At 56.8% G+C, this 14,342-nt stretch overlaps 1 protein-coding gene across 2 annotated transcripts; it reads right to left on the bottom strand.

The window, feature by feature from the left end:
* Positions 1–93: 93 nt before the first annotated feature.
* LAMB2 (laminin subunit beta 2) lies at positions 94–12,696 on the bottom strand. 2 transcript variants are annotated; one of them, XM_025376378.1, is made up of 33 exons: positions 12,647–12,696; positions 12,027–12,103; positions 11,726–11,898; positions 11,505–11,640; positions 11,352–11,425; positions 10,771–10,959; positions 10,615–10,678; positions 10,185–10,387; positions 9,975–10,095; positions 9,468–9,656; positions 9,076–9,255; positions 8,841–8,953; positions 8,482–8,561; positions 8,257–8,389; positions 7,899–8,057; positions 7,696–7,823; positions 5,328–5,460; positions 4,942–5,134; positions 4,722–4,865; positions 4,234–4,465; positions 3,987–4,150; positions 3,681–3,905; positions 3,375–3,592; positions 3,170–3,266; positions 2,708–3,080; positions 2,427–2,611; positions 2,112–2,353; positions 1,684–2,032; positions 1,144–1,351; positions 931–1,072; positions 671–847; positions 420–579; positions 94–342 (listed from the first exon to the last, which is right to left on the bottom strand). In XM_025376378.1, exons 2-33 carry the CDS (start codon positions 12,100–12,102, stop codon positions 206–208), a joined length of 5,397 nt encoding a protein of 1,798 aa, XP_025232163.1. In that variant the 5' UTR covers position 12,103; positions 12,647–12,696; the 3' UTR covers positions 94–205. The 2 variants fall into 2 exon arrangements, with proteins under 2 accessions (XP_025232163.1, XP_025232162.1); XM_025376377.1 differs by lacking the exon at positions 12,647–12,696 and adding an exon at positions 12,191–12,272.
* Positions 12,697–14,342: the final 1,646 nt, after the last annotated feature.

Genomic DNA, 14,342 nt, shown 5'->3' with positions numbered 1-14,342 from the left:
TGGGTTAGCCTTGCATGGGCCCTGCTAGGGGCAACCTCGAGGTTCCCCTGGAGACTCCCCCACCCGCCCCAAATCAGAGTCCAGACAACACAGTGGGGGTTCACACTGGTTTATTGGGGGCCCTGCCGGGCCAAGAGCTCTTCAGTGCATAGGCAGATATGCATGTGGGGCGGTGCCAGGAACTGGGGTAGGCCTTAGGCAGGGGTCACTGGCAGGTGTTGTAGATCTGCACCTGCAAGTTGATGGCTTGAAGCACACTGCGCATCCTGGCCTCCAGCCCGTCCAGCTGGGCTGCCTTACCCTCCAGTGCCCGCTCATTCTCCTCATAGGTGCCTTCCAGTTCTAGGAAGGGCAGGTGTCAGTTTAGAGGGGTCTCCTGCAGTCCTGTGTCTCTGGTGCCCACCTGCCCCATATCTCACCCTGTAGCCGCTGCAGCTTGTCCTGAGCAGCCTGCAACAGGTCCCGAGCCTCATCCCGCAGTTGCTCTGCCCTTGCCTGTGCAGCTAGCACACCCTGGGCCTTGCGCTCAGCCAGGGCCTTCACCGTCTGGTACTGATCACCCAGAGGACCCCGTAGCAGCTGCAGATGTAGAGGGTTAGGTTAGAGTGGTAGCTCAGTGGAGGCCCATCTTCCACCCCTACCTTCTCTAGCTGGCTCTGCCTCAACCCACCTGCTCAGCCTCCTGGGCACGACCCTGGGCACTGCCTGCCGTTTCTTCTGCTGTAGAGGCTGCCAGACTATTTCCCGCCCGTTTCAACTTCAGAGCCTCCAGGAGAGCATCCAACTGCCGAGCCCTTTCACCTGCAGAGCTCAGTGCCTGCTCTGCACCTGCCATCCTCTCCTGTACCTGCCATGGGTGAGCCAAAGGTTACACAGATCTACGGTGCATGCCCATAACCTTATCCCACTGATGTCCTAGGAAGACCTCACCTGGTATAGGGTCTGCTCTGTGTCCCGTGTGTCAGCCACTGCCCCCCGGATGGCACCCTGGGCAACACCCTGTGCCCGCTGGGCCTCCTCCAGTGCTGCCTGTACTGTCTCTGCCTTCTGTTTCTCACCCTCAGCCCGGCTCCTGGGGAAAAGGGGGAATCAGAACCTGGAGGTATCAAAACCAGGTGTCAGGGGCCAGGGATGGGGTCAGACCTTGCCCGCCGTGCATCCTGCAATAACTGCTCAGCACGACGCACATCTCCTACAGTACGTGCCAGGATCGCGTCTACATCCGCCAGGCTCCGGACTCGCTCTGCAATCGCACCCGCCAGGTGCTGGATCTGCTCAGCTGAAGCTGGGATGGAGAGCTCTAGCACCCGTGTGGCCACCATCTCAATGCTATCAGGATCAGCCCCCTCCTCTATAGGGACACAGCAAGAGCTTAAGAACATAGATTCTCCAGCATGGGCATGAGGATATAGCTTTGGGGTGTGGACTCAGGACATGTACATGGGATAGGGGTTTGTTACCAGCCATAAGGATGTAATCACAAGGACAGGGACTATACAAGGGGCTCAGACTCAAGAACATGGACCTGGGACCACATATGGGCAAGGACTCAGGAGCCAGTCAAGGGATCATAAACGCTAATCCAGTGTAGGCCCTAAGGCTCACGTATGAACCAAGGGAGATACAGACACAGGGAGTTGCCAAAGGAACAACCACATGGCCTGGGACACATGGGAGGCTCACGGTTGAGGAAGTCCTTCACACTCTGGACAAGTTCTCGAAGTTCCTGGTTGGCCTGTTCCACCTGTCCCCTGGAAGCATTAGCCTTGTCCAGGGCTGCCTGGGCCCGCTGCTGTGCCTCGCTTGCCTGCCGACGAGTCTCAGCCACTCTGCTGAGGATGCTACCACCTTCTGCCAGTGCCCGCTGCAGCTCTGCCTGTGTGTGCCGGGCCCGGCCCAGTGCTAGGTCTGCTGTAGCCACTGCCCCATTGCAGCTGAGGCCCCCACAGCGGGGCTGCCCATCCTCATCTCGACAGCCGGCACCCCCACAAGGGCTTGTAGCACAGGGTGCATCCCCTGGTGCCCCACACACCTGCCAGGCACAGAACAAGTCAGGGCCCTGTGGGAGGAACATCTACACCCACCTGTCCCACCCAACACTTGTACCTCACCAGCTCGTTTATGCCTGTCAGGCTCAGGGTGTGGGTATGGGCAGAGAGCTTGCGCAGGGCCCGCTGGTTGGCCATGTGTTTGCTGTTGAAGTCCTCATTCTGGGCATCCATCAGTGCCTCTGTCCGATGCCGAGCACTTGCCGAGTTGCTCACAGGGCTAGGTACTGCCAGGGCCGAGGTGTTGGCACAACGTTCTGCCTCTGCAGACTGGCTATGGGCATGCCGGATGCTGTCATAGGCACCTAAATTGGGCAAAGGCAGACAGTCAGCTGAAGACTGACCCTGGTCCACCTGCCTAGTTGGCTAACAACTCACCCAGGAAGTTTGAATGTTTGAGCAAGTCAAGATGCTGGTCCAGCTGCCGCAGTGTGAGATTAAGTGCAAGCCTGTCTCGCTCCAGACCACTTAGTGCATGGTTGGCATTGAAGTTCTCATCCTGCACATCTGTCAACTCTGCTTCCAGTTGAGTCAGGTGCTCAGTGGCCTCCCCAATTTCACGCCTGCGATGATGGAGAGGGGACTGTTTAGACAGGCTTCAGCCCTGGTCCACTGGGCCTCTGCCCCATCCCACCATGTATTCTTAGGTCCTTCCGCACCGCAGCTCCTCTGTGGCCTCCACAAGCTGTGCAGTGGAGGCGGCTGAGGTGTTGCGGGCACCTACGATGCCCTGCACAATGCCCAGCTTCTCCTGCATATGCCAGAAGCTGCTCTCAAAGGCACCCAGCACACCCGTCTGCTGCAACTCCTGTGCCCGCTGCTCTAGGCGCCGTGTTCGGGCAGCCAAGTCCTGCACCACTCGGTCCCAATCCCCGAAGCATGCATGGCAGGGATGGCAGGCAGGAAAGAATCCTGAGAAGCCACGGGCACACTGGTCACAGCGCACACCAGACACGCCTGGGCGGCAGCTGCAGTGACCTGTGGAGCGGTGACACTGAGGTGTATCTGTTCCACGAGGGTCACAGTCACAGGCTGCAAGAAAGAGCAGAGGACAGAGTTAGGGCCACTGTGGGGCATTCTGGGAAGCCCTCCATCCACCCTGGCCCTGCTGGCTCCCTCACCACGACATTGCAACCCAGGGTCTCCCCAGTGGAGCTCTTGGCACTCAGAACAAGTCCGCCCTCCAAAGCCGGCACGGCAGTAGCACTGCCCTGTGAACTGGGGTGGGAACAAGGCAGGGTCAGAGCCTCTATCAGAGGTTGAGCCCACGAGACAAGAAAGACACCTGACCCCATCTAACCAGGGATCTGCAGGAGGGTCCCATACCTCATTGCAGGTGGGGCCTCTGGCCTGTCTTGGGTGGCAGGCACAAGGATGGCAACCATGGCCACTGGTGAAGTTCCAGAAGTTGGGGGCACAGTGGTCACAACTAGGGCCCTGGACATTGGGGAGGCATGGGCACTGCCCACTGCTTCGATCACAGTGGCACTGGTCAGGAGACGGGCACTGCTGGGGATTTGTGCCCAGCAGGTTGCAGGTGCAGCCTATGCCAACCAAGACGAGCACAGTAGTCAAGAGGAGGCCAAGAAGCAGAACCCCAGCTCAGCCATGCCCTCCCACACTCATACTCACGGTGACAGCTCTGTCGGGTAGCCTGCCCGTGGAAGCCAGGCTTGCAGTGGGCACAGTGTGGACCCTCTGTGTGGTGTAAACAGCGCAGGCATTGCCCCGTGTGGGGGTCACAGGCATCAGGATCCATTAGGTCAATGTTCCCACTGCACTCACACAGTTGGCACCGGCCACCTGGCCTTGATGGGTCCCCAAAGTGCCCAGGGGCACAAGCTTCACATCGCAGCCCTGCCCACAGTCAAGAGGAAGCTGTGATTGCTCAGTCCAGCCAACTCACCCTGATCCTACGCCTGCCCCCTATCCACTTACCCGTGTAGCCTGCCCGGCAGTGGCACACAATCTTCTGGGAATATTCATCCCGGTGGCAAGAAGTAGCAAAGTGCCGTTGGCTCCCAGGGCCTTCAGGACATGGACAGGGCCGGCACTGGCCCCCATATGGCAGTTGTGGGTCCCCGTGGAAACCAGCAATGCACCTGCAGGGAGGAGGAAGAAGAAATGTATCATTCATGGGAAGCCTGTCCACCAACCAACCCACTCATAGCTACTCCAGGCTCACCTTTCACAGTGCTCACCCCCTGTGTGATCACGGCAGCCCAGGCAAGCGCCTGTGTGGGTGTCGCACTCATCTGCATGCCCATTGCAGACACATGGCCGGCAGCTAGGGAATCCCCACTGGCCACGCTGGCAGCGGTCACAGTGAAGCCCAAAAGCACCAGTTCGACAGGGACATTGCCCACTGGTCTTTTCACAGAGACTGCTGAGCGCCCCCTCGGGGCTGCACTGGCAGGCTAGGAGCAAGGCAGAGACAGAGCCAGGGGACGGGGTCGGAGGGGAGTGTGGGTTGGGGAGGGTCTCAGGGGAATGTGGGTAGTGGGAGTCTAGGTGGGAAGGTCAAGAAATGGAAGAGAACTGCAACTGACCCAGGTTGAGAGTAGAGGGTCCAAGACTTAGTTTGAGGAAAGAAGCAGCAGGTCCAGAAGAAGAAAGAGAACAGTAATGGGAAGGAGAGAGCAGCATAGGAGGGAACAAGAGGCAGGAGAGTACCTTGACAGCCTGTGGGGCCAAAGCCATAGTAGCCAGGGGCACAGAGGTCACAGCGGCGCCCAACCACTCCAGGCTTGCACAGGCACTGACCGCCATGAGGGTTGCACTCAGAACTCAGTGAACCTTGAGGGTTGCACTGACATGCTGTGGGGAGGAGGGTTGGGCCAAGTCAGGCTGGGTCCCCACCTCTGCCCCATCAACCCACATCACAGACACTCACACAGGGCACCATTGTAGATGAGGGTGGACAGGCTGAGGAGGAGCGGCGCGCAGGCCTCAGAGGGAGAAGTCTTGCTGGGCACCAGACCCTCCTCATGGCATTGGTAGCGTTCAAAGGTGGCCCGGCGCTCCAGGGCAGCAGCATTACCCCCACTAAACATCTCTAGCACCAGGGCACGGGGCAGCAGCACCAGCTGAAGGAGTGAGCAAGGAAGATTGCAGTTCAGACCTGGGACCACATAGGCATTGCCTTAGCACTGCCACAAGCCTGCCCACCCTGGCACCACCATGGGCCTGCCTCTTCTGCCACAGATCCCTGCTATCCCACAAGTCCCACACCACAGGCTCTGCCATCTTGGTTGGTGTGGGGAAGAGGAGATTATTCACCGAGTCAATGAGCAGGCCGGGTCCAGAGTAGGGAGTCTCAGGCTGGGCACTTCCCCCTGTGTGTACCAGCTTCAGATGCAGCTTGTAGGAGATAGCAGGCTCAAGGCAGACAGGATTGGGAAACACCATGTACCTGGGGGCAAGTGGGGACAGGTGCAGTGGGTCATCTAGGGGCCCTGTACAAATCATCTGGGCCTCTCCCATCCTACTCCCAGCAACCAGACCATCAGCCAAAGCAGAGACTACGAGTGAGTTGGGTTGGGCTGCGCTAGGCCAACAAACAGCTGGGCACCCCAACAAAGAATCTGCACAGAATAGTCCCGTAAAGGTGGCCCTCTAGAATCATACATCCACCTGTGCAGACTCACTGGAAATACTCATAAAGCCTGGAAACCCCAGGAACTTGCCAATTCTCCTCAATAACCACTTCACACTTCCTCTGACCCCAATCTACAGCCAACAACAGCTGCTCCTCTTCATCAACACTACATCACCCCCTCTCTCTGTCTCCAAGGCTTTCCTTTCCCATTGTGCTGCAAACTCATACTTGGGATTTTTTATCCCATCCCAAAAATTGTTCTTCAATCCCTCATCTTTTTTCTTTTTCTTTTCTTATTTATTTATTTGTTTACTTGAGATGCAGTCTCTCTTGCCCAGGATGGATGGAGTGCAGTGGCGCAACCTCGGCTCACTGCAGCCTTGACCTCCTAGGTTCAAGAGATCCTCCCACCTCAGCCTCCCAAGTAGCTGGAACCACAAGCACACAACACCATGCCTAGCTGATTTTATTTTTTGTAGAGACAAGGTCTCGCCATGTTCCCTAGGCTGGTCTTGAATTCCTGGGCTAAAGTGATCCTCCTGCCTCAGTGTCCCAAAGTGCTGGGATTACCGGCATGAGCCACTATGCCTGGTCTAGAGGAATTTTTTTTCTAAACACAAGTCACGGCCGGGCGCGGTGGCTCACGCCTGTAATCCCAGCACTTTGGGAGGCCGAGGTGGGCGGATCACAAGGTCAGGAGATCGAGACCACGGTGAAACCTCGTCTCTACTAAAAATACAAAAAAAAATTAGCCGGGCACGGTTGTGGGCGCCTGTAGTCCCAGCTACTCGGGAGGCTGAGGCAGGAGAATGGCGGGAACCCGGGAGGCAGAGCTTGCAGTGAGCTGAGATCCGGCCACTGCACTCCAGCCTGGGCGACAGAGCGAGACTCCGTCTCAAAAAAAAAAAAAACAAAAAAAAAACACAAGTCACAGTTGGCAAAATGTCTATAATGGGCACAGCCAGGTTCAGTATGTTATTCTTTTTCCTTCTGTTTGAATATTTACATGGTCAAAAACTAAAAGCAATAGGCTGAGTGCGGTGGCTCATGCCTGTAATCCCAGCACTTTATGAGGCCAAGGCAGGTGGATCACAAGGTCAGGAGATCGAGACCATCCTGGCTAACACGGTGAAACTCTGTCTCTACTAAATATACAAAAAATTAGGTGGGCGTGGTGGTGGGCGCCTGTGGTCCCGGCTACTTGGGAGGCTGAGGCAGGAGAATGGTGTGAACCCGGGAGGTGGAGCTTGCAATGAGCCAAGATTACGCCACTGCACTCCAGCCTGGGTGACAGAGCAAGACTCGGTCTCAAAAACAAACAAACAAACAAATAAACAAAACATGAAACAATGAAACAGGGCTGGGCGTGGTGGCTCACACCTGTAATCCCAACACTTTGGGAGGCCGAGGCGGGCAGATCACAAGGTCAGGAGATTGAGGCCATTCTGACCAACATGGTGAAACCCCATCTCTACTAAAATATAAAAAATTAGCTGGGCGTGGTGGCATGCGCCTGTAGTCCCAGCTACTCGGGATGCTGACACATGAGAATTGCTTGAACCCGGAAGGTGGAGGTTGCAGTGAGCCGAGATTGCACCACTGCACTCCAGCCTGGTGACAGAGCAAGACTCCATCTCAAAAAAAAAAAAAAAAAGAAACATGAAACATGAAACAAATACTACCCAAAGTGTAATAAAACATTAATCAGACCAGGCACATCACTGCCTAGAGTGCTGTGATGCCACAGCCCCACCACTACCACTCTACCACCACCATTGTGAGTCCTCCTGATAGTGACACCAGGTGATTTCCCATTAATTCCTGCCTTGGCCTCTGGGCCTTAGACCCCTGAGAGAGTAGGCCTTGATCTGTCTGCTTCCTTTCTGTGAACAGAGCCATGCCCAACAGAGCCTGGCAACCAGCATTCTGGAGGTATTTGAAAGAAGGAACAGATGAATGAGCTGTGGGGTCTTCCAGGTGCCCTGCAGGGAGCTTAGGGCTGGCCCCACAACTCCCTGCCATTGTGAGTGCTACCACCAGTGCTCTCACCTGGTGTGTGGTTGCAGAGTCCCTTGGATGCGGTCATCCTTGGGCAGCACATGCCCACACAGGCTGTGAGCAGGCACAGGCCCTGGACGCTGCACAGTCAGTTCCAACTCTGCCCATTGCTCAGGGACCTGGGAAAACGGGATGATGGAGGAGATGCTTCCACATCCAGAGGTTCAGCTCCAGATTAGATAACAGTGTCTAACCTGGGGTTCTAAGCGCAGCAGCAGATCATAGTCCATGGCCTTCGGCACAGAGGCCACGAGGAACTCCAGGGCCTGACCTTCCCGTAGCCGCACAAAGCCTGAGCCAGTCCAGGATGGAGTTTCCCCAGGAGTAACCAGGCGCTCCACCACATCGAGCACCTGGGAGATAATGCAGCCAGGGATGGAGGCTCAGGTGAGGCTTTGCCTCTTCTGCCACAGCCAGCCCCAAGCCCCATTCCTCCTGCCAAAGCTAGATATCACCCCTATCCCCCAACAAGGTACTGCCCATAACCCTACCTCTCCAGTCATAGATGTGTCCACCCACATCCAGCCCTCTGCTTAGCGGGAGGCCCCACACCTGCCCTCGGGTGTCCTCAGCCTCCCAAGTTAGGTGGTCCAGGAAGGGCCGGAAGTAGCCAGGTTGCACCTGCTCACAGCGTCGCCCGACCATGTGCTGGCGGCAGTGGCATTGACCTGTGGCCTCATCACACCTGGAAGGAACTCTGTGGTTACTCAAAAAGGACCTCCTCTCCTGCTCAGGATCTTTCCCCATCCCTTCCCAGGCTCCCTTTACAACACTTACTGGGGATCCAAGGCACCACCCACGTCGCAGTCACAGGGGCGGCAGCCGAGTAGGTCGTGGCTCAGGCCCCAGTGGCCAGGCTGCGAGAAAGGAGTTGCTGGGGGCCAGAAACAGACCTCCAGACCCCCTCGCCACCCAGCAGGAAATCCCAACCACACATCTTAGCCTCAATCACTCCTCAGTGAAAACATGCCCCCCAGACCACTGGCCCATACCCTTGGCGTCCCAGACCTGAGGCTTCTCAGCCAGAACTGGATCCTAAGCTCTCAGCACCCATCCACTGGCATAGATATCACACCCCAGCCCTGTGCTCTAAGGACAAATCATGCCCCTAGAACTCCAGCCCCCTCCAATCGCACCAGGCAGCGGTCACATCCACGTCCAGTCACCAGACGTTTGCAATAACAGGATCCACTGTTGGGGTCACAAGGAGTACTCCCAGGCACTGTGCCCCGTGCATTACATTGACATCCTGCAGGGAAGAAGGACCATCAGCACTTTGGGGAACTGTGACAGTGCTCATGTTCAGCTGAGTCAGGAGTAAGAGGACAGGGGTTAAAGGTCAGCATAGAAGTTAGGGCAAGAGACACATACGCCGGCAGCCCAGAGGGTCACTGATGCTGAGCCCAAAGAAGCCATCACGGCATTGTTGGCAGCGAGTGCCCACTACATGTTCTTTGCAGCGACACTGGCCCGAGACCAGTCCCAGTGCAGGGTCATCATGGGAATCACAGCGACCGCCGTCTTGAGAACCCATGGGGTCACAATCACAGGCTGATGGCAAAAAGAGATACAAGGTCACTCACCCTATCTCAACTAGCTCATTACCAGTCCTCTCCTAAGCCTAAGGGATCCCACCCTGGATCCCTGGTCTAGCTCTATCCCAAGCCCCTAACCCCAATTCCCTGCAATCTAGACAGCAGTCCAGCTCTCTAATTCCTGCCCCAGGCTCAGCTTTCTCTCCCGCTGCCCAATCCCAGCCTCACAGCGGCACACAGCTGGATCCCGCAGGTCTTTGGTTGGGTCACGGTAGAAGAAGGGCCGACAGAGCTCACAGTGGCGCCCAGCTGTGTTATGCTGACATCCATCACATACACCTCCACTCACATTGCCAGATGCCAGGTATACAGCCATGTCGAAGTGGCAGCTGTGGGTGTGCCCATGGCACTCACACTCTGGCAGGGGAGGAAGGGCAAGGCAAAGGCCACTTGAGGAATCAGGTCACAAGGGTAAGGAGTAGGCCACCTTAGATCCCTATCACAGGCCAGAATTTGTGGGTAGGGGCTCAGGGACTTCAAGGCTTCAGCATCATAATGGTTCCCTACCCAGAGCAGACTGTAAAGGAGTATTGAGGGGGTCCCAAGGGGCATCAAGGCCTGCATACTCTTTGGATATAGCCTGGGTTTTAGGGGCTTGACCAACCAGCTCTAGGTTCTACCCAGGGCACAGCCAGGCTGCAGTGCTGGAGCTATGGAGGCCAAGATCTCACTCACTCCTACAGGCATGACTATGGCCGTCCTCAGCCGGATGCCAGGGCAGGTCATGATAGAAATCCTGACACTGTTCGCAGTTGAGGCCACGTGTGTTGTGTTTGCAGATGCAAGCTCCGTGCACCTATGGAGGTTGGCAGGCAGGTTGTCAGCACTGCTCAGCCATGTCTGCCCCTGCCCCTAGCCCTATCCCAACCGTCTGAAGCCCCTTACCATGCCCTCAGCATGGGCTGGTGCCCCTGGGGCGGGTGCACACTCTGAGGCGTGTCCATAGCAGAAGCAGTTGCCACGTACAACCAGCTCATAGAGGGCATAGTAGTACTTCTCTCGGATCTCCCTCCGTGGGTCAAGTAGGTTGTCTCCCAATGTGTGTAGACGAGTCAGGTTCACTCGTAAGTTGGTGATCTTCAACAGGTCTGAGGTGGGGGCAACCGGGGCCAACTGACCAGGCAGGCCCCTGCTGCCCCCTGCCCACCTAGGGGCTCAGCTGCCAAGGTCACCTTGAAAGACCTCCTGTATACTGCCACCCGAGCTAAACTGGGCTTGGCACCTGCCCTAGGAAGCACCCAAAATAGTTACTGAGGCCCCAAATAGTCCCTAGCCGGACACGGACTGTGCCAGGCTCAAAGGGTGGAGCACTCACTCTGAATCCGTGAGCTGTAGGGGTCTGGGATAGGGATGGCAGGGTCCAACACACGATAGATGACCTGGAGAGGCAGGGAGTTCATAGTGACACTGAACCTTGCCTCAGGCCCATCATCCCCAGCTTCCGGCCCCCAGCCCAGATGCCAGTCCTCACCTCGCCTTCAGTGGATGGCTCAATCTCTGAGTAGCGGGACTCACAGACTACATCATCCCAGTGCCGTGGAGGGGCTAGTGGGACTCCTGGGAAGTCAGCCCCACAGTCATAGGAGAAATATCGGTACACATGCCAGGTGCGGCCAAAGTCTGCTGAGCGTTCCACCAGCATGGCAGCAGGGCGAAATGTCTGGGTAGAGGGGCATAGCTGATCAGCAGGCACCAGGACCCAAGCCCAATCTAGGACTATCAAGAGCCCTGCTCAGCCCAAGACTGCCCTCAAACAGCTCACAGAGAGTGGGGGTAACTGGTGGAAGCCAGATAATGACCAGCAAGGGTGGCCACCTCTAATGGGGAGACTCAGGGTTCATGGGGCTCAAGGAGACAGCACCTGACCCAGCCTGGGATTGGAAAGGCAGAAGATCATGTGCAAAGGCCTGGAGGCAAATGGAAGGTGTGAAGGGATGAAGGAGCCTCCTGTATCCACACTCAAGGAGGCTGGGTTAAGGAGCTCAGACTCTGTCCAGGGGCAATGGAGAGCCAAGCAGGGTGGTTCGGGCAGGCTCCCAGATATGCAGGCACCTTGAAGGTCATAATGAGGTGTGTGAAATGAAACTCAGCCTCCAGGTCCAGTTGGATGGTGACTGCAGGGATACCTGGGACAGGAGTCTAAAGTCAAGGACTCAAAGTTACTGGTGGGCAGCCTGCTCACTTTTGCCCCACCCATGGCCTCACCATTCTCTGACTGCCACCAGGCTGCCCGCCGCTGTGGTGCAAAGCTGGTGACTACATTCTGGATGCGATGGCTGTGTGGGTTGTCTCTAGCAGAGAAGGGGCGCCGGGAGTCGCAAAGGAAGCACTTCTTTTCATCCTGGGTTGGATGGGAGTTAGAATCAGTGCCTCAGGTAGTGCCAGCCCCACCCTGACTCAGCCTCTCACCCTGTCCCCAGCCACACCTGCAAGTGACTGACGATGCAGTAGGGCTGGGGACCATTCAGGCCACAGGTGGATGAGGCAGTCAGTCTGTCAGCTCGGCCCACCAGCAGGTCGCCCGTGGCGGGGTAGCAGCTTCCCCTCGAACAGCCAGGCACATCCGGGGCAGGGGCCTGTGCCAGTGTGGCAGCCAGCACTGGGGACAGTAGTTCAGCCAGTTCTGCTGAGTTCCTATCCGGTGGCCGCACCTCATGTGCCCCAAGGGCAACTACCAGGACCTACCATCACATTCCACAACCCCCAGTCCCCACCAGGTCCTCTCACCGCTTAGCAGTAGGCCGAGTCGAAGTTCCCAGGGCAGAGGCTGTCCCCTCCCTCCTTCCCTTGAGGTCAGCTCCATCCTGAAGAGGAGAACAAGGGATAAGGGGAGGTGAACGGTCTCGGGCCCGAGCCCTCCTCCTTCCTTTGGGGTTCCGTGTCAACTCTGCCTGTGGGTCTTTGGCCCGTTTCTCTCCAGGCCCTCTGTCAGTCCCCAGGTCTGTCCAGCAGTCCCCCCAACAGCTTAGAGTCTTCGCGACTTTGAGCAAAGTTGGGAATCGCGGCAGGAAGGAAAGGCCGGAGCGGACTCTGGGCAGGAGCGCAACACCGGGCGGAGAGCGCCCCCACCCCAACCCTACTCCTGCCCCCCGGAAACTGCCTTCGCCCCAGGAACCAGACACAGATCACTTCACCCACAAATATTTATTGTGCCCCCAATCCCACACCTATACGAGGGCCAGGGAAAGGTAAGAGATTTGGTGCTTTAAACTATCATTGGAAGGGGGCTCACGAAGTTGGGTGCATGGCAGAAGCAAATGAGAGAGATCTGATCTTCGGGTATCCAACTCTGGACCAAGGAGCCTATAGCCTTTTCCCCTCAGCGTCATGGGCGCCGTGGAAATTACCATCAACTCAGCCGCTTGATCCCAAGGCTCCAGCATCAACAGAGAGACTGGAGGGCACAAGCAGGAGCACCAAATTCCCCTCTTCAGGGCTGTGGAGGACTCTCGGGTAGTCTCAGGGACGGGACAGGATTGGGCTGGGGAAGAGATGGCGAAAGTGCATACCCAGCCCGAAGCACAGCTCCAGGGGGGTCACTGCCTCCCCCACTAGTCACTACGGTAAGTAGGCACGAGAAGTGCTGCCTGTTTCCCAGTATGGAAATAGGCTCTGGGTGGCGGACCCTGGACCAGAGCTACGGCGAGCGACTCCGGATCTTGTGGCTATTTGTCCGCTCCAGACTTTTTGGCCTGCCGGGATCGCTAGAGCCCGGGATTGGAATGTGCGCGGCGGCGTAAGGGGGGGAGAGGAGGAGGAAAGTGGGTGGGAAACATGGGGCGCGCCCCACCCAGGGCCCTGGGAACGGGAAGTTGGGGGAACCGTGGGGTCCGCCGGTCGTTAGGGCTGGGTCTGGCCTGCCGCCTCCGCAGTCATGGCAGGGAGTGCCCTGAGCTGCCATCCAGGGAAGAAAGCTGGTGGGAGTTCCTCAGGGGAATCTCCCCACTTCACAAAGGCGCATGGGGGCGGCGGGGGTGGGGGTCAGTCAATCCGTTGGACTTTAAGCGTCGCTGGGAGTTATTCTGGATATCCGAAGTAGAGGTCTCCAGTCACCCTGAGGATCATGTAGTCAACCTGGGGGATCAGGGATACTAGAGATTACTGATAATTCTAAATTTTTATTTATTTATTTATTTATTTATTGAGACGTAGTGTCGCTCTGTCGCCCAGGCTAGAGTGTAGTGGTGAGATCTCGGCTCACACAACCTCCGCCTCCCAGGTTCAAGCGATTCTCCTGCCTTAGCTTCCCAAGTAGTTAGGATTACAGGCGCCCACGACCACACCCAGCTAATGTTTGTATTTTTAGTAGACATGGGGTTTCACCATGTTGGCTAGGCTGGTCTTGAACTACTGACGTCAGGTGATCCTACTGCCTCTGCCTCTGAAAGCTCTGGGATTACAGGCATGAGCCAGTAAATAGCGCCAGGCCCTGTTTGTTTATTTTGAGTGGAGAATGCCAGCACTGTAGTCTCACAATTTTAGATCACTCAGAGATAAAGTTGTATCAGGGTCTGGGACACTAGATAGCCTCAGGGAGTTACATGATCTGTCTGCTTTCTCAAGGTCAGAAGGCCGTGGGGCCACATGGGGGGGTCACTCAGGGTCAGTGGGCACTCAGGATCTTTGGTCTCCCAAGGCCAGGAGATTCCTGGATCACTTTGAGTTGCCCAGGTGATCCCACAGTCCTTCTTGCTGGCTTCCATAGACAGTAATCAGCAGATGGTGTACTTACTGGTGGCAAAGCACATCATGTGCCCAAGCAGCTCAGCTGCCTGCTGCTCCAGGGCCTGCAGGGTGGCTGCCTTCTTGCCCAGTGCCTGTGCATTCTGTGTCAGGTGGCACTCCAACCCTGGGGTCAGGTCATCTGAGCCAGGCTCTGACCCCTGGCTCTAACCTCCGATCCTGGCCCCAGTCTCTATCACAACCCTGACCCTGACCCAACCCTAACATTAAATAAACTCTGAACCTAATCAACACTTGATCCCTGGTCTAAACCTTGACCCCAGCCCTGATCCCTACATGAGTCAAGACCTGATCTGGACC

The sequence above is a fragment of the Theropithecus gelada genome, chromosome 2 (assembly GCF_003255815.1).
Source record: "Theropithecus gelada isolate Dixy chromosome 2, Tgel_1.0, whole genome shotgun sequence".
NCBI classification, from domain to species: domain Eukaryota; kingdom Metazoa; phylum Chordata; class Mammalia; order Primates; family Cercopithecidae; genus Theropithecus; species Theropithecus gelada.
This window is presented reverse-complemented; position numbering and strand designations above follow the sequence as displayed.

Coding starts and splice junctions, on each gene's coding strand:
- LAMB2 (XM_025376378.1), bottom strand. CDS start 12,102: ATGGAGCTGACCTCAAGGGAAGGAGGGAGGGGACAGCCTCTGCCCTGG. Junction 9,256..9,467: donor GGATCCAGCTGTGTGCCGCT/GTGAGGCTGGGA, acceptor TTTTGCCATCAG/CCTGTGATTGTGACCCCATG. Junction 8,954..9,075: donor TGACCCTCTGGGCTGCCGGC/GTATGTGTCTCT, acceptor TCTTCCCTGCAG/GATGTCAATGTAATGCACGG.